The 14,501-nt window shown below is 35.8% G+C and overlaps 1 protein-coding gene across 1 annotated transcript; it reads right to left on the bottom strand.

Annotated features, from left to right (window-relative positions):
- Positions 1-329: 329 nt before the first annotated feature.
- On the bottom strand, positions 330-1,584 carry LOC115977857 (transcription factor MYB8-like). The gene is made up of 3 exons (XM_031099882.1): positions 1,417-1,584; positions 1,171-1,300; positions 330-1,083 (listed from the first exon to the last, which is right to left on the bottom strand). Exons 1-3 carry the CDS (start codon positions 1,547-1,549, stop codon positions 537-539), a joined length of 810 nt encoding a protein of 269 aa, XP_030955742.1. The 5' UTR covers positions 1,550-1,584; the 3' UTR covers positions 330-536.
- Between the last annotated feature and the right edge of the window lie 12,917 nt (positions 1,585-14,501).

Raw genomic sequence — 14,501 nt, 5'->3', positions numbered from 1 at the left:
ACATATAAATAATTTGTTGTGTACGTACGGAGCATATAAAATTTTTATGGCATCTAAGCTCAGATATATTTTTTAGATAATCTAAGCTAATATATATTTATGATGAGAAAAGATGCCCATATTTTTGTGTGGTCAAAAAAATGAACGCTCAGGCTCTTGTCCTCACAGAATTTTGAAAATGAACACTCGTGCGATCTATTAAGCTTTGGATCTTTGGTATATGTTACATATCCTTGTCATAGAAAAATTAATTGGCCATTAGTAAGACATTATTTCCAGCATTTTCATCTCTCATATATAGATTTTTTCCTTTTCCTCTTACTTTTTTTCCCATTAAATACAAAAAAAGAGAAGTAAGAAAAATAAAAAAAATAAAAAAAATAAAAATAATGAGCATACAAGGAACCAACATGATTAAGATTGCAGTGCATGAGAGTTGGGTTGAAGTGGGCACTCTTGGAATTTATGATACATTTAACAGGAAGCCAAACCTTTAAAACTTGAAGAAAGAATACAAGATCTATTCCCAAATCAGATTAAAAACTATCACCAGCCCAATTCTTCAGCATTTCGTCAGTGAACATAGGAGCTTCCTCTGAGGATGAAGGTGATGACCCATTTATGCAACCATTGTTACAATCTTCAACTATCATGGAGTTGAGTTCAGAGAGCTTGGTAAAGTCAGCGTGGAGAAATTCAGTTAGGCTAAATTGACCCGGATTAAGATCCGCTATGAAGTTCCATGACATATCATTTTCGCAAGTGATTGGCAAAAGCCCATCTCTAGAATCTGAATTTGCTTCCTTACTCTTCTCCATAACTCCCTTAATGGATGGTTCTTCTACCAATGTGTTACGGTCTATTTCTTCATCCTTGGTGCATCTTGTTGGCTTGGTCGTGGTCAAGCAAGGTTCAATCTTCAGTGATGGTGTGGCATCATTGGACTTTCCTTTTATAGATTTCTTCTCAATCTTGGGCAGTTCTGAGTGATTAGCTTGTACCTTCTTTCTCAAGGTTGAGTTCCAATAGTTTTTTATCTCATTGTCTGTTCGGCCAGGAAGCCTTCCAGCTATTAAAGACCATCTGTAAAGTAATACAGTAAATCAATGATACGCGTATAAATTTATCTTCAAAATTTCTCAATCTAAAACAAATAGTTTACATTATTACCTGTTGCCTAAGAGTTTGTGAAGCCTCAAGATAAGATCTTCTTCATCCTGTGTAATGTTCCCTCTTTTGATATCAGGTTTAAGATAATTCAACCATCGAAGTCTACAACTTTTTCCACATCTCTTAAGACCTACACGAAAACAACATAAAAAACATTCAGCTATTAAACACTAAATTTTAATTTTGCCATATTTTGCTAGAATTGTGAAAGTTCTACACAAAACTGAAGCTAGCTGCTAAACTTGCCTGTTTCTTTGGGAATCTTTCCCCACCTCCCTTCACCATGGATTTTGATGTAATCTATTAGTAGTTGGTCTTCAAGAGCAGTCCATGCTCCTCTATTTAGTCCATTCTTCTCACAGCAAGGACTTCTGCCCATTTTTAGACTTTTGCCTCTCTATCACTCTCTCAAAGTTTATGCTGAAAGTAATTGATTTTATAGAGGGTTTTGTTCAAACAGTTCCATTTGTTATAATTGTATTTTGTCAGCATTCTTGTCATTGTGTAATTAAAAACAACGTGCATTAAATACAAATCATCAAATCTTTTTCGTTTTTTTTTTTTTTTAATTTTTTAATTTTTTTATTTGCTATGCTATAGTACAAATCAGCGTATCAAAGTATGGTCCAAATGGGTGTCAAATTTGAAGTTTACAAGTGCATGTTCTAGTTTTTGCCTTGGTTAAATGAAATCTCTTACCGACATTAGTAAAAACTTGTTCTTTGATGATCTTATATTACCGTTTAGTTGTCACCTGCATCGCATGCATTAGCTATATATAATAATATGAATCAGCTTCAATTTGGCTTAATCAAAGGATTAACCTACTAGTCGATCCGCAAGATTATAAGAGACGACCATCAAGTACTTGGATGCCCTTATTGCGGAGAAATTTTCCCTACATATTGATCTAGGCATCCAGCCAAACTTTTTTTTATTTTTCTTGGCTACATCTATTTCCGTCCTAGATGAATTATTCAACTTAATTAACTAATAATGTGTCCTTTCTTGGCTACATCATAAACATTAAAAAAGAGAATATCACATCACTATATTCTAAGAATACTTAATAATTAATTTTTCATATCGATGCTAAACTTAACTATGTAAATTATATTTCAACTCAAAGAAATAAATATATATATATAGTAAGATTTGTGCCATGACATGAGCGCTTAATCAAGAATTATAATTATTTTTATTTAAAAAAATATTTCAATAATATAAAATGAATAATAAAATAGATAGAAAAAAAAAATAAAAAGCATTTTTAAATTACAAGACAAATGTATATATGTCACGCAAGTCATTTTAAAAAAAAAAACAATTAAGTATTATAATAAATTGTAAAATAGTTTAAAATAAAATAATGAAACTTCTTTTTAAATATATTTAAATTTTTTATAATTGAGTCTCAATCAAAATAGTATTTTATTGATATTATTTTTTAAATATTTGGGTTACAAGGTTTCGTTAGGGATTAAAAGAGGTAAAAAATATATATATATATATATATATATATATTATGGACCAACAATGCATTGTTGGTTTATTTTTAATGTGCCTATAATAAGTAACAATGTAACATGTCGAATTTTTGTTGAGCAGCTTTTAATACTTAAATTGAGCCAAATAATGCGAGGATGATGCGCATGACCCAACTTCTATAATCAAAACAAAAGAAAGTTAAATTATCAAAATAATATAAATTAAAGAATGAAAATTAATTAAAAATTTTAAAAACTCTTGGTAGTATAATTTTAATCAGGGTAGTATTTTTAAAATTTTTGAAAATTTTGTAATAGAGTTTAATTTAGAGAGAATATGTTAATTATTTTAATATATTTATACCATACATGTCTATCACATTAAATAAGGAGAAAAATGAAGAAAAAAAAAAACTCAATAAAAAATAAGAAGGCAATCATTTGATGCAACCATAACATGTAGGACATAGCTAGATGAATAATACCTAAATGACTTAATATTTTATTTTTTTCATAACTCTCATATAGTGTACCGCAGGTTTTAATTTATGGTTTCACATGAGAGGGTTTTATCTTCCCTATTTATACAGATTTTAGTCACAGCTTAAATGAATTTATATTATTTTTAATCAATAGAGACTCATTGAAGGGGTGTGAAATAAAATGATTTAAAAATAAGAGATTAGTTTGGAATTATCTTGAACTATAAGAATATTATGTAATCTATTCATGTCTTTAACAAAAGGCAACCAATTGAAGCAAGTAGAGTATAACCACTTATCAGTTTAGCAAAAAAAAAGTATAACCACTTATCATGTAAAGGAGATGGAAATTGAACACAATCTCAGTTTCTAAACACAACTTTATCTATATACAGCTTATGATTATGAAATGTATGTAACGGTATAAAATGTGACAAACTGATTGCTGGGAAGCCATGTATGATGTAAGTAATTTCCTTGTCTGATAGTTCAGCAGAACAAAAAACAAAAATTGATCCAATGGCAGAGCGGCCTAAGGCATTCTTAGTTATTTTACTTCAATCTAACGTTAGAAAACAAAATTGTACATTCCATCCCTAAATGAAAGAGTAATAATAAGTTTAATTAAAGGCACAACTATAACTGTTATTGATAGGTTCAAAAAAATGATATTAATGATGAACTCATATAAAAACTCATAAACTCAACTGTTATGAAAATTGTTGTGCCCCTCTATTGTATTACTCAAAGAATTATGCCATACAAGAAACTTTCTAACAAGCTTGGGCTATAGCTGTTTCTCTTAATTAATACCCTTTTTTCAAAAAATAAAGTGGCATCTTATTTAAGACCAAATGATAATACTAAATCCAAATGAGCTATTCAGTACAGAGTACTACAGATCAGATCCTGCTAATAGAAACATTTTTGCCTTGGTATAATTTCACACATAGACCATAATGCATGCCAACCCACTCCATAGTCCAGAAAATGTAATAATTGTCCAACTAAAATCTTTGGCACAACCCATTTAAAAAGAAAAAAACACAATTAAAAGTGGAAATCATGGCTCATCAGCGTCAGAGACAGTGAGGTATCCCATTCCTCACTTTCAAGACATCTCGATAACCAAACGACCACATATTTCCAAAAAAAGTGGTGAGGGAGTTGTTAGCGATTGCTACGCTGGGCCACAATTTAGAGGTTTAAAAATTAAATTTAAGATATGTTAATTTTTAAGTTTAGTGATTTTTAATAAATAAATAAAAAACTCCTGGAAAACGAGGTAAGATGAATAGTTTATTAATGGCTAATTTGTCTTTCTGAATAATTGACTAAGTTTTGCCATCTTCGTTAGTCAAATGTGGTTCCCAGTAAATTATTGTTTATTTACTACTCCTACATAATATGTCCCCAACTAGCCCAGAAAACATTTAGTTTAGCCTCCTAGGAGTCTACCTCATTTTAAAAATTTATAATATATTTCACAAAAAAGTTCTTAAAAAAATGTTGTTGATACATCGTGCCTGCATAAACGCTGAATTCTAATTGAAACACCCAATCCCTACCTCTGGGAAGGTAGAAAACTGGGGATGTGGTTTATTGCCCATAAATTTAGACATACAACAGATTTTACAACTTTTAGATTATTAAGTTGTGGTTGATGTACAATAAAAAATGATGTTAAAGGTGATTCTATGTATATTATCAAAATCTGTATAAATGATGTTGTATTAACTATAATTGTCATCTCTTAATATGTTGTGGAAAAAATTGTGAAATTTATTCTCTATATAAACTCTTAATTAATTGCTTAATCAATAGCCACACCATGGTGAGGCTGGTGATTTTTATTGTTTACCCATTTTGCAAGAAATTATTTAGTCTACCAGTTTTTTTTTTTTTTTTTTAAATCTTCCCTAAAAAACCAGTGCCTTTAATTCTTACTATGAGCAATTTCTATTAAAAATAATATATGTTTGAAAGTTGTAGTTTGCTGTTTAAAGAAAAATAATTATGTTTAGATTAAAAGTTTTGTGATTTAATTTAATGATTTTGTCCATTTTTCTAGTACAAATTAAGAACATGAGTTCGCAATATAAAACAATAAATAAAGAAAAAATAATAATGATGATTCTAGCTCTTATTATTATGATATATATATATATATATATATATATATATAAAATAAGGGTTAGCATTATTAGCAATAGTTGGAAAGGTTGTTATTAATATTAGTTAGCTTAAGTATGACATCTTGCAAGACGACAAGCTGCTTTCAATGTTTAGTACTACTATCCCATCCAACCAAAAAAAAAAAAATGTTTAGTACTACTACTCCGTATTGTTAATATAAGGTGTTTTTTTTATTTTTTATTTTTTTTAAATTTACAAGATAGAATTTTTACTCTGGTCTAATCTAAGTGTATATATGTTTGAATCTCCCTTCTACAAACTTAAACCCCTTCCTCAAAAAAAAAAAACTTAAACCCCGACTCTTACCCCCCACACCTCACAAGCATTTATACTTATGGAATGATCACCGCATTAATATAAGTTGTTATTTGGTCTAACATGTGACAATAGAGAGTCAGTGACATTTATGAAAGAGAGAGAGTGAGTGAGAGTGACATGTTAACAAATAACTTACAAAAAATAAAAAAAAAAAAATAAATAAATAAACAAGACATTTATGATTAAGTAATTCTACAGCCATAAACTATTTTAAAATATTTTTACAAAATATTGATGTGGTCAACTTCTTACTGGTTTTCATCTAGATTCACCATTAATATCACATTTTCATTTATCAATAATTAAGCACTTATCACATCAGCGATTTGTAAAAAAAAAATGTAAAATAATTTGTATCTTTAGTATTATTCTTTCTGATTTGTGTTTGTATCTAAAAATAAAATGTTAAAAAAATAAATAAAAATAAAAATAAAATAAAAAACACACACACACACACAAAGAGAGAGAGAGAGAGAGAGAGTCAATAGGGTGTAAAATAATGGAAATTATCCCTCCAATTTTCTCTCATTTTAGCTAGATCTACGATACACAATGACGGCTTTAGGATTTTCTTTTTTTAGGGAGGTTAGTAATGGCAGAGCTAGGGAGTTGTGGGTGGGTGGGCAAAAAATAAGATGATTGATTTTTTATTTTATTTTATTTTTTGTATATACAACTTCCACATTATATACAATACAATTATATTGTACACTAGTCTAAAAAATTTATTCATAGTTTAAAGATCGTTATGACAACAATCTTTTGATGCATAAACAAATTGAATTAAATAACTAATCAAACATTTTTGTCAAATTAATAATAACTTATTATATTTATAAGTTATATAAAAAATAATATATATATATATATATATATATATAGAATAGATAAGAATTGAAACACATCTAGGAGCAGGGGTGGGGAGGAAACATGAAACTAAGAAAAAGAATAGTAATAAATTTTTGCTTTTGAAGTGTATGATTTTGTAACTGTACATATAGTCACTCTCTTGACATTGGAGCAAACAGTAAACTATTTCTTGGACTTGAAAATTTGTAGAACACTTATCAAACTACTTGATCAAACATAGAGTAAAACTTAGAAAAAATAGAAGGGAGAAAGAAAGATAGAGTGAATGAGGAAAGAAACACAGATGTAGATACCTTCTTTTGTCAATGCCAAAGTAAGCTAGATTTTTTTATTATTATTTAACAAAGGAGCAAAAATTTGAAACAATTTTTTTTTTTTATATAAAATTAAATATATTAAGAGAAGTGCTACTAATACAACAAAATCTAGGTAGCAAGTTATTAATGGTAGATAAAAAAAAGTGATGCAATTGCAAATCCAGATAAAAATCAATTATAACTTGCCAATTGCCATTAACCTTTATTGTGAAAATAGTACTAAGAGGATCATATTAAAACTTAATTTGGCTGGGTTTAAAAAAAATTAGGGTCAGATTGTTCAAATATTTATTTTAGGGGTCAAAACAAAAATAAATAAATAAAAATATTATATATTCTTTTATTTTGGGGCCAGGTTAGGGGGTTCATTTGAACCCCTTAGGTTGGCCGTGAAGCCACCCTTGGTGACATGTGGTATTTGTTTTATTTTTAAATATGTCACATGTCTTATATTTAAATAAAAATTTAAAAAAAAATTAATTGGAAGTGATCTTATCCCATTAAAAAAGTTTTTTTTTTTCTTTTTCTTTTTTCAACTTTTTAAATTGATGTCAATAAGCTGTCAATTTATGTCAAAAATCAAAATTTTACTAAAATATCAGGACACCATACATGGAAAGGCCTAGAAGTTATACTAGGATTCATATTAAGTCTCAGGTTTATTTTATCAATTAAAACCCCAAACTCATTCTAAAAAAAATTTTAAATTAAAATCCCAAACTTATGAAACTGTATATATTTTTTTGACTATATGAAACTGTATATATTTAGTATGGAGCCAATGTTATTTCTGCTATTGAGTTACATTATTTTGGGCAGTAATGGAAAGGATAAAAAAGAAAAAGAAAATTGTTAATAAATCTTTATATTTCACCTGAGTAATCAATTTCATTTTTTTTTCCTTGTAGTCATTTTCTCAATATAAGCCAAGCTTTCTCTCTATACCCTCTTCGTTCAATAGTTTTCTGCTTCTATCTACTCTATAATTGCCCAAGATAATAGAGATTGAGATGGACAGAAACTCTAACATTAAAACGATTTCATAAATTTGAGACTTTAATTGATAAAATAAAAAACTTGTGACCTAATGTCACCAACAACAAGAAGTTTTAATTTCAATTTTTGGGGGTTGGCTATGGATTTTTAGTAGATTAATTAGGGTCGGCCACATATATTTTATTACTTCATTATATTTTATTTGAAGTCATATTTACTGTTACTCCCTTAATTGATTAGTCATTTTATTTATTTATTTTACTAATGTTTATTTTATACAAGATAGAAATTCTGCTCTAGTTTAATCTAAGTACATATATGTATGATGCTCCTTCTTAGAAACTTGAACATCAGGTCTTACCTCCTACACCCCACAAGCACTTATATTAGTGGAGTGATTATTGCGCTAAGGTTGTGTGGTGGTTAATTTTACTAAGTTTTTCTCTACTTTTTTTTTTTTTTTTTTTAATTTCCTCAATTTAGATCAACTCATTTACATCTTCATTCTTAACAACAACAACAACAAAAATCATTTATTTTTACTAGTGCATTAATCGACCTCCTCTAAATATGACCAAACCATCTCAAGTGATTCTCTTTCATTTTATTTTTATTTTTTTATCAATAGAAGCTACCCTTATTTTTAAGAAATATTTAGATAATATTCAACATCATTATGTAATTTACCAAAAATTAAAGACTATTGTAATTTCAGTGTTTTTTTTTTTTTTTTTTTTGGTGCAAGCCTATTGGATGACCAAACGGTTGTGCAAGCTGTATGAGGAGAGAGAGAGAGAGAGAGAGATATGTTTGGTGCCCAAAAATCAGCCTTTATATTTTTTTTAATTGTGTGTGTGTGTTTTTTTTCTTTTTTGAAAATCAATTGTGTTGTTGAGTTCGTTGTCAAATATAAAGTAGAAAATAAAAAATTTTATTAAACATAAAGATTCGTACTTTAATTTTGTCGGATTCAAATATTGTTGCAACTTGCATGCGCCGCGAGGAGTCTCACACATTCAAATGCGATTAAGGCTGTTGATTGGTGGCAGCGAAATCAACGTGTAGATTTTATTGTTTTATTTAGGCTGACAGAATCATTGCACAAATGCTATGACAATCAACATTTTTTTACTATATTTGATATGGAAAAAATTATTATAAAGATATTATTAATTAATTAAGAAAAAACATAATAATTGTGGGGCAGAGAATTTGTGATCCCGGCCCACTTTCCATTAGGGCCCAAGGCCCACGCTGAGGAGAGTCGTTGCCGAGGACATGCAGCGAAAGTTCAAATGGTCTAGAGATGTAGCCGAGGACGACCCTATCCTCGGCATCCCAAGGTCTAAAAGGGAAGAACGACACGTTATCAAAGGCAACCCCCAAAGCGCTCCCAGAAGAAAATTATCAAAGGCAACCCCCAAAGTGCTCCCAGAAGAAAAAGCGAGTAGAATAGGACTCACACGGGGGTACAGTGTGAGAGCGGTTCAAGGAAAAGACGTCACCTCCGCATTGAATGCGCCAACAAACGTCTTAGCCACATTGATGGAAAAAGACCCCTGAACAGTATGGTTTCGGTTATTGCAACTAACAGAAAGTGGGGAAAGGCAGCTGATGGGACAGGAACTTGAGTAGTTACCTACCCGATCAACAGATGGAAGGTCAGGATCAACTGAGAGGGGCTATATAATGTAAGAGTTCATGCGCCAAAAGAGGAGGAGGGATCGACTCTTGAACCATGGTAACCAAAAGTAAAAGGAATAATAAGAACATTAAGCTCCTCGGATGAGGTCCAATGACCGGAGCCACTCAGGCCGTGCCAAAGAGAAAGTCTTCTTGGACAAACACAGTTCACCTCTGTGCAATCATCATGAACACCAAGACTAACTATTATCCAATAACCATGGCCTAGCCTTTTAGCCCGCTCTCTACAAATTTATTGTTTGGGTCTTTAACGTTCGAACCCAACACCAATTTGGGATCGTTACAAATTGAGTCCTTACAATTGGCGCCGTCTATAGGAAAGGCTTCTGCGTTGGTACAGACAGCGGTTAGTCATGGTATGATCAAACTCCTGTCAAACAAGGGTTTGTGAAAGCCCCTCCATCATTTCCAGTAGCACGTAGTTGTCGTCCTAACTCAACTCCCACTCAAGGCTGCCCTTCGAAGTGCCAGTGGCACGAGCAGTTCTAGGGGCTTCCAACATCAAGTCAATGCCCCAGCCCTTTGTTAAGGGGCTAACCCTCAAGTCATTAAGAAAATATAAGTTTTGGACAGAATCAAGGTCTTGCATGGTCCTCGGACTCAAACCTATGGGGAAACCAAGTACTTCAAAAATCTAAGTTTTGGACAGAACCAAAGTCTTACATGGTCCTCGGACTCAAACCTATGGGGAAACCAACTACTTCAAAAATAAAAGTTTTGGACAGAACCAAGGTCTTGCATGGTCCTCGGACTCAAACCTATGGGGAAACCAACTACTTCAAAAAATATAAGTTTTGGACAGAACCAAGGTCTTGCATGGTCCTCGGACTCAAACTTATGGGGAAACCAACTACTTCAAAAAATATAAGTTTTGAACAGAACCAAGATCTTGCATGGTCCTCGGACTCAAACCTATGGGGAAACCAACTACTTCAAGAAATATAAGTTTTGGACAGAATCAAGATCTTGCATGGTCCTCGGACTCAAACCTATGGGGAAACCAACTACTTCAAAAATATAAGTTTTGGACAGAATCAAGATCTTGCATGGTCCTCGGACTCAAACCTATGGGGAAACCAACTACTTCAGGAAAGTCTAAATTTTGGATGGAACTGAGGTCTTGTATGGTCCTCGGACTCAAACTTATGGGGAAACCAATTACTACAAAAAGAAAGTGCTAGACAGAACCAAGACCTCGCATGATCCTCGGACTCAAACCCATGGGGAAACTAGATACTCCAAGAAAATCTAAGTACCAGACACTGCCCAACAACATGCTCGGCACCTCGGATGATGCCTTTAGTTCCCCAGAAGTATGTCTAGATACAAATTCAACGCCCCATGGGCGCAGGTAAGTTAGAATTCTGGGATGTGATCCCAATTATATCATATGCATAACCATTCATACATGTTAAGATAACTAGTTCAAAAACCATGAGATTCGCAACAATAGTAAATATCGGCAAGGGAAACGAACATGTAATTTAAAAGAAAAATGAAGAAAAGAATTTTATACATGTGGTTAAAGAGTTTAATTACAAGCAAACTCCAAGGTCCTTAAAACAAAAGGGAAACTAATTAAAAGTTAAACTAGAAACAAATACAAAAGTTGGCTAGGGCTCCTACTTCTTCAATTTTGTTTTGGCCACTTCTTGGGGAGGCTGAGCATGACTAGCCTCGGGACCCTGAGAGACATCCCCTTCCTGGGGAGGCCGAGCAGGGTTAGCCTCAAGGCCCTCGGACACATCAGCAAAGGGAATGGGCCGAAGGGGCTGAACCAAGAGGGTCGGCTTCTCGGCGTCAGAGACCTGAGCACTGACTGTGGACTTGGCAGCCTCCTAGGACACCTCAAAATTCGGACCTCCAGCTGTTTCTGTTGCTCCATGAAGCTCTCCTTCCTTAGTCGGCTCGTCAGGAGTAAGAACGAGCTGAGCAGCTTCTGGCTGAGCAGCCTCAGTCTCCTGTGGAGTGTTCACAGTCTCTAAGCTGGCGGAGGCGGTCTCACAGATGGCCGGAGGATAAAACATGCTCTCCACCTTCCACAAGTCGGACAAAACCTCCACCTCAACTCGTTTAAGGGCCTTATTCCAAACCTGGGAGTAGTATAGCCTGCATACACCAGGGATTTGAGTTTTAAGGATGGCTTGGGTTTCAGCCACCCCCGCATCGTAAGCCTTCTCCTCGGCCTTGTCCTTGGAAGTTTCGGCCTCAATCTTGGCAAACTCAGCCTCTGTTTTGGCCCTCACGGCTTCGTCCCTGACCCATTCCACCACGCCCTTAGCATTCTCTGCCTCGATCAGTTTCTTCTTTAAATCACTGATCTTCTCCTTGGCGATCTCCAATTGCTCCTCGGCAGCAAGTAAGCGCCTCGTCTGGTCCTCGACCTATTTTTGGGCACCAGTCAAACCTGCCTTAGCACTATCCCTGGCCCTGGTCACCTCCTTTAAGTCTTCCCTGGCCTTCGCGAGGTTAGCCTTGGAATTTTTGAGGGTTCGTGCAGCCTCTATACGTTTATTACGCTCAAGTTCTGCGGACTTACTCTGCCCCTAGCTTCTTCCTCCAGCCTATAGGTGGCCTGGACGGCCTGCCAATCGAGACAAACACATTATGAACGAGAATCTAGGAGCAAGAGTCGACGGAGTCATAGGTTTTAGGAGCCTTACCATACCCAGGTACCTCTTCACGCTGAGGAAAACCTCCTGCATCCTCATATTCTTCAACTCTTTCATATCAGTGGGAAGCAGCAGGGTCCTCTCTAACGCGTCAGCCACATAAGCGCCTTCGCCGTCTCCAAGGTTCCTCATGGATGCATCTTCCATCAATGGCTCCCTGTGGAGCATTGGGGCAGGAAGCCAAGCACTCGGCGCGGATTGGGCATCGATCCTTTTCCTCTGGCCTTGATGCCCGATCTTTAACTGTTTTTAAGCTCGCAAGGCTTCGTCATCCTCTCGAGAGGATTGGGATTTCCCCCCATCCATTGGTTCCTTACCCTTGGGACTCCTCTTTCTCTTTGGGTCGGTGGGCTCAAGCCGAGGAGGCAGAGTTGATTGGGAAGGAGTAGGAAGTTTGGGGCGGGGAGATTGTGGCTACGACCTGGAAGGAGAAGACCTATTCTGGATAGGCTGGGGCTGGGGTGGGGGAGTGGGAACACTGGATTACGACTTTCCTTGTGCACCCTTCCCCGGCTGACCCTCAATGAGGTCGAACAAGCTGGTCGGGGGCTTTCTCTTAAGACCCATCTCCGCCCGAGAGGATGTTCCCACTAACAACAGTTTCGTTTCGGACAAGTCAGGGTCACCCAGGTCACCGGAAGGATCCTCGGATGGGTCAACTCGGTCAAATACCCCAAACCCCTCTTCGAACAGGCCCAAATCACCTTCGTCCTCCGCTGCTTGGTGAGACGGGGAAGGACTAGCCAATGGGATGCCCTCCGGGACAAGAGATCCTTCAGAGATCAAAAACCCATGCTCGACTACAGTGATTTTCTGAAATCGAGGATCGTTAGCCCTAATCACGTTCTTTGGGGCGGCAAATGACTTCTGGATGGGATCGTACCCTAAGATTTTGTGAGCGGCTCTAACTTGACCATCCTCGTCGTTTACAAAAACTGCCGCCTGGAGAATAGTCTCCAAATCCACCCGGTTGATCAGATGAAAGTGTCTGTGAAAGGCGTGTGGATCTGCAAAAAAAGGCATGTTTATAGTTAGTAACCGAACCACATAAAATTAAGACGGCGCAAAAGATTGGCCTCTTCCTACTCTCTACACCCTACCTGGTTCTCCCTCCACAATTGGGCAAGGAAGGCCATCGTGCCACTCCTCGAATACAATAAGAAAATCCTTATTCAATCCTTTGATGGACTCAGGGAGGCACTGGATTAGCCGAACCCTATCGTCTCTCGTCTTCATGAAGTAGGATTTGTCCCTCAAATGTTGGAGGTTGTAGCACCAGTTTACGTCATGATGGGTTAGTCGTAGCCCCATTTTTTCATTTAAGACGTCCACACAACCCAGAATTCTAAACACATTAGTAGTGCACTAGGTGGGAGCTAATCGGAAATGCCTAAAGTAAATCCTCATTACCAGCCCCATGGGGATTCTCATACCCCCCTCTATAAAGGCGAGAAGGGGAATCACCACCTCGCCCGTCCTTCTTTTAAGATGCCACTCCCCCTCCTTACAGTACCTCAAACTTACATTGAGAGGTATCCTATAGTCAGCGATGAACTTTTCCATCGCCTCTTTGGTCTCAACCAACTTTTTAATTTAACCATCTCTAGGAACTACTAAGCAGACTCAGGGGATGACGGGAGAAGAGGAGGAACAAGAGAAAAATAAACCCAGAAGAGAAAAAGCACGAGTTAGCGAGAGCAGAAAACTTACAGAAATGAGGAAAAGTTCCTCGGACAGGCTTTTTATGCTGGAGAGAGACTTGAATTTGGATGGAAGTTTGACTGAGCCCAGGATATGTGCACTAGAACTCTTAAGTGCGAAAGTGAAGAGGCAAATCAGTTTTAAAAATTATTTATACCTCCCATCAAAAGTAATTGCGCGAATTTTCGCGCCCATAAAGGTAAAAAAATCTCCACCATTAGATTGCCATCACACCGTTGAATGTGGGAAGTACAGAGCCGCCCGCATTTAATGAAGACACGTTTCCCCTACCAAGGGTCTAAGAACATGTCTCGGGCAGACAAAGAGTCTCTGGAACTGATAGATGACAAGGATTGGCAAGCTATGACAGAGGCTTGATGTCGTCAAAACCCTCCTCTTCGTCTGAGGAGCCGGACAGCAGGATTTTGAGGGGCTATTGTGGGGCCAGAGAATTTGTGATCCTGGCCCACTTTCCATTAGGGCCCAAGGCCCGCGCCGGGAAGAGTCGTTGCCGAGGACATGCAGCGAAAGTCCAAATGGCCTAGAGATGCAGTCGAGGATGACTCTGTCCTCGGCATCTCAAGGCCT

The sequence above is a fragment of the Quercus lobata genome, chromosome 2, assembly GCF_001633185.2.
Source record: "Quercus lobata isolate SW786 chromosome 2, ValleyOak3.0 Primary Assembly, whole genome shotgun sequence".
Lineage (NCBI taxonomy): Eukaryota > Viridiplantae > Streptophyta > Magnoliopsida > Fagales > Fagaceae > Quercus > Quercus lobata.
Note: the sequence above shows the minus strand (reverse complement) of the source record. Positions and strands in the feature narration are given on the sequence as shown.

Bases quoted from the DNA above. Each gene is read 5' to 3' on its own strand.
- LOC115977857 (XM_031099882.1), bottom strand. From the start codon at position 1,549: ATGGGCAGAAGTCCTTGCTGTGAGAAGAATGGACTAAATAGAGGAGCA. The intron at 1,301-1,416 runs GCAAGTTTAGCA...GTTTTCGTGTAG, and splicing joins AAAGATTCCCAAAGAAACAG to GTCTTAAGAGATGTGGAAAA. The intron at 1,084-1,170 runs GTAATAATGTAA...ATTACTTTACAG, and splicing joins CACAAACTCTTAGGCAACAG to ATGGTCTTTAATAGCTGGAA.